Consider the following 4,025-nt stretch of genomic DNA (forward strand, 5'->3'; position numbering starts at 1 on the left):
GACTCCTGCCCCAGAGGTGCCCTCATGGAAACTAGGGGACGAAGCAGTATTTTACCCGATAAGGGAGAGTGTCACTGATTTGTGGGGTTGGGAATGAGCTGGGTCATTCCTCATTCAGCTGTGGGAGGGGGATTTCTGTGAGGAATGGCATGGGGATTTCCTCAGAGAAGTCTCTCCCAGTTTGTCACTGCCTTTTCCTCCTTGGACAGGTCCCCCTGCCCAGAAGCAACAAATGTCCAACAGCAGCTCCATTACCCACTTCCTCCTCTTGGCATTCACAGACACACGGGAGCTGCAGCTCTTGACCTTCGGGCTCTTCCTGGGCATCTACCTGGCTGCCCTCCTGGGAAACGGCCTCATCGTCACCGCCATCGCCTGCGACCACCGCCTCCACACCCCCATGTACTTCTTCCTCCTCAACCTCTCTGTTCTGGACCTGGGCTCCATCTCCACCACTCTCCCCAAAGCCATGGCCAATTCCCTCTGGAACACCAGGGCCATCTCCTATGCAGGATGTGCTGTCCAGCTCTTTTTCTTTCTCATTTTTATTTCAGCTGAGTATTTTCTCCTCACCGTCATGGCCTATGACCGCTACATTGCCATCTGCCAACCCCTGCACTACGGGACCCTCCTGGGCAGCAGAGCTTGTGTCCGCATGGCAGCAGCTGCCTGGGGCAGTGGGTTTCTCTATTCTCTCCTGCACACGGCCAATACATTTTCACTGCCCCTCTGCCAGGGCAATGCCCTGCACCAGTTCTTCTGTGAAATCCCCCACATCCTCAAGCTCGCCTGCACACACTCCTACCTCAGGGAAGTTGGGCTTCTTGTGGTTGGTGTCTGTTTAGCCTTTGGGTGTTTTGTTTTCATTGTGGTGTCCTATGTGCAGATCCTGAGGGCGGTGCTGAGGATCCCCTCTGAGCAGGGACGGCACAAAGCCTTTTCCACGTGCCTCCCTCACCTGGCCGTGGTCTCCCTCTTTATCAGCACTGGAGTGTTTGCCCACCTGAAGCCCCCCTCCATCTCCTCCCCATCTCTGGACCTGGTTGTGTCATTTCTGTACTCAGTGGTGCCTCCAGCAATGAACCCCTTCATCTACAGCATGAGGAACCAGGAGCTTAAGGATGCCCTGTGGAAACAGGCCCAATGGACACTGTTTCGCTGACAATAACCTGCTGCCCCTTCCATGCACATTGCCCAAGGCTTATCTTAGGCTGTGAGTCTGCTTTTTTCTCTCGTGATAATCCTGCTTATAGATAATTTTCTGAGTTTACGCTGCTTGTCTTGAGGCTTGATCCTAATGTGTCTGACCCTTGCACAACACAGAGTCAGGTGTGGCCTGACAGATAACAGCTCTTCAATAAAAGGGCATCTCCCAAGTGCCGTGCCTGAAGGATGGACTGTTCCTCCAAAGTTCCTTCCAAGAACATGTTCAAGGAATCAATATTTTAAGGAGTCTCTTCTCCTTGTGTTTTCAAAGTTTCTGGAGCTAAGCTCATGGTATAATTGGTTTCCACTTCACCAAATATTCTGGATTTAAAGGCGCTCTTCTTGGTGCCCAATAGAAGGGGAGACGGTCCATGAGGTCCCATTATCTCCTCAGTCTTCTTCATGTATGACAGGACTGATGGCATATACTGGACGTTCTGGAAATGTATCTCAGGCGGGAAGAGAGGCGGGATTAGGGACTCGACACTTGACCTTGAGATGGAACGGATGGAGACTCTGAAGGTGAAACACCCTCAAAGTTGAAATCCACTAATATAAAGCACTGAATCAATGTGTCCACGCACAAGGACGCTGCAGTGCCGAGGGAGTCAGCAGGGACTCATCAGGCACAGGGAGGGGAGAGTGGGGAGACGCAGAAGGTGCCTGAGGGAACCCCAGGGCCAGGACTGCTGTGCTGTCCTGGGGCGTGGGGCTGACTGGGGAGAGAAGGGGGCAAATTCAGTCAGGGCTGGGAATCACGCACAATATGAATTCCGGAGAGGCAGAGAGTGACCAGCCTCTTTTTCCTCATTCCCTCGGCACCAGCACGAGCCCCGGGGCTGATGGGCAGGCTGACCTCCTTGTCTGCCCCCCAGGAGCTGCTGTGCCCTTGGGAGGAGCTGGGGCTGTGCGGTGAGTGCCCAGAGCTCTGCATCAGCCTGCGGTGGGCAGTGCTGTGGGGCCAGCCCAGACTGGGCTGCTGGGCTGGGTTGTCCTGGGGAGAGAGCAGGGGAGGTGGGCAGAGCTGTGCAGGGGCTGGGGAGTGCTGGGAAGTGCCTGGGAGAGGACAATGTCAGTGTTAGAGCCCTTTCCAGGGAAGACAGAGACAAAGAATTCATTGAGTATCTCAGCCTTCTCCATGTCCCGAGAGACCAGGTCTCCCGGTTCCTTCCCGTGTGGACCCACGTGTTCCCTAGTCTTCCTTTTGTCACCCACATACCTATAGAAGGCTTTCTTGTTGCCCCTCATGCCCCTAGCCAGATTCACCTCTACCTGGGCTTTAGCTTTCCTAACCTGATCTCTCACTGCTCGGACAATTCCTCCCAGGCTACCTGTCCTTGCTTCCACCCTCTGTAGGCTTCCTTTTCCTTTTTGAGATTGACCAGGACCTCCTTGGTCATCCACACAGGCCTCCTGCTGTCTTTCCCTGACTTCCTCTTTGCTGGGATGTGTTGCTCCTGAGCTTGGCAGAGGTAGCCCTGGGATATTAGCCAACTTTCATGGCCCCCTCTTCTTTCCAGGGCTTTGTCCCAATGTAGTTCACCAAGCAGATCCCTGAAGAGGCCAATGTCTATCTCCTGAAGTCCAGGATAGCAAGCTAACTGTGCGCTCTCCTAGCCACCTTAAAGATCCCAGACTCTGCCACCTCAAGGTCACTGCAGCCAAAGCTGCCCTTGACCATGACATTTCCCATGGGCCCCTCTTTCTTGGTCAGGACAAAGTCCAGCATGGCACCTCTCCTCATTGGCTCTGCTGTCACTTGGAGAAGGATGTAATCGTTAATGTGTTCCAGAAACCTCCTGGGTTGCCTATGCGCTGCTCTGCTTTCCTTCCAACAGCTATCAGGGTGGTTTAAGTTCCCTCTGAGGACCAGGGCTTGTGAATGTGAGCCTACTCCAATCTGTCTATAGAGGACCTTATCCACTCGGTCTTCTTGGTACCCCCATGTACTTTTTCCTGATCAGCCTCTCTGTTCTTGACCTGGGCTCCATCTCCACCACTCTCCCCAAAGTCATGGCCAATTCCCTCTGGGACACCAGCGTCATCTCTTAAGCAGGACGTGCTACACGGGCCTTGCTGTTTGTCTTTTTCATTTCAGCAGAGTTTTCTCTTCTCACCGTCATGGCCTATGACCGCTACGTTGCCATCTGCCATCCCCTGCACTCTGGGACCCTCCTGGGCAGCAGAGCTTGTGTCCGCATGGCAGCAGCTGCCTGGGGCAGTGTTTTTCCCTATGCTGTGCTGCACACGGCCAATACATTTTCACTGCCCCTCTGCCAGGGCAATGCCCTGCACCAGTTCTTCTGTGAAATCCCCCACATCCTCAAGCTCTCCTGCTCACATTCAGACTACCTCAGGGAAGTTGGGCTTCTGGTGCTTAGTGTCTTACTAGCATTCGGGGCTTTTGCTTTCATTCTCTTTACCTATGTGCAGATCTTGAGGGCTGTGTTGAGGATCCCCTCTGAGCAGGGACGGCACAAAGCCTTTTCCACGGGTCTCCCTCACGTGGTCGTGATCTCCCTGTTTATCAGCACTGCCATGGTGGCCTACCTGAACCCCTCCTCCATTTACTCCCCATCTCTGGACCTGGTGGTGGCAGTGTTGTACTCGGTGGTGACTTCAGCAGTGAACCCTCTCATCTACAGCATGAGGAACCAGGAGCTCAAGGATGCCCTGTGGAAACTGATGACTGGTATCTTGGCAGAAGCAGCAATGAACTGCCCATCTTCTACATATCACACATGATGTAACTCATTACAGGCCCAGACCGTCTTTAGTACTTTTTTTCCTTTCATTTGTTTGTTTTTTAGCTTTTCTGG

At 53.5% G+C, this 4,025-nt stretch overlaps 1 protein-coding gene across 1 annotated transcript; it reads left to right on the forward strand.

The window, feature by feature from the left end:
* Positions 1-232: 232 nt before the first annotated feature.
* LOC309684536 (olfactory receptor 14I1-like) lies at positions 233-1,162 on the forward strand (the record flags this gene model as incomplete). The annotated part of the gene is made up of 1 exon (XM_082500434.1): positions 233-1,162. The coding sequence occupies one exon, from the start codon at positions 233-235 to the stop codon at positions 1,160-1,162; it is 930 nt and encodes a 309-aa protein (XP_082356560.1).
* Positions 1,163-4,025: the final 2,863 nt, after the last annotated feature.

Source organism: Vanellus vanellus (genome assembly GCF_965231255.1).
Source record: "Vanellus vanellus genome assembly, contig: HAP1_SCAFFOLD_160, whole genome shotgun sequence".
NCBI lineage: Eukaryota > Metazoa > Chordata > Aves > Charadriiformes > Charadriidae > Vanellus > Vanellus vanellus.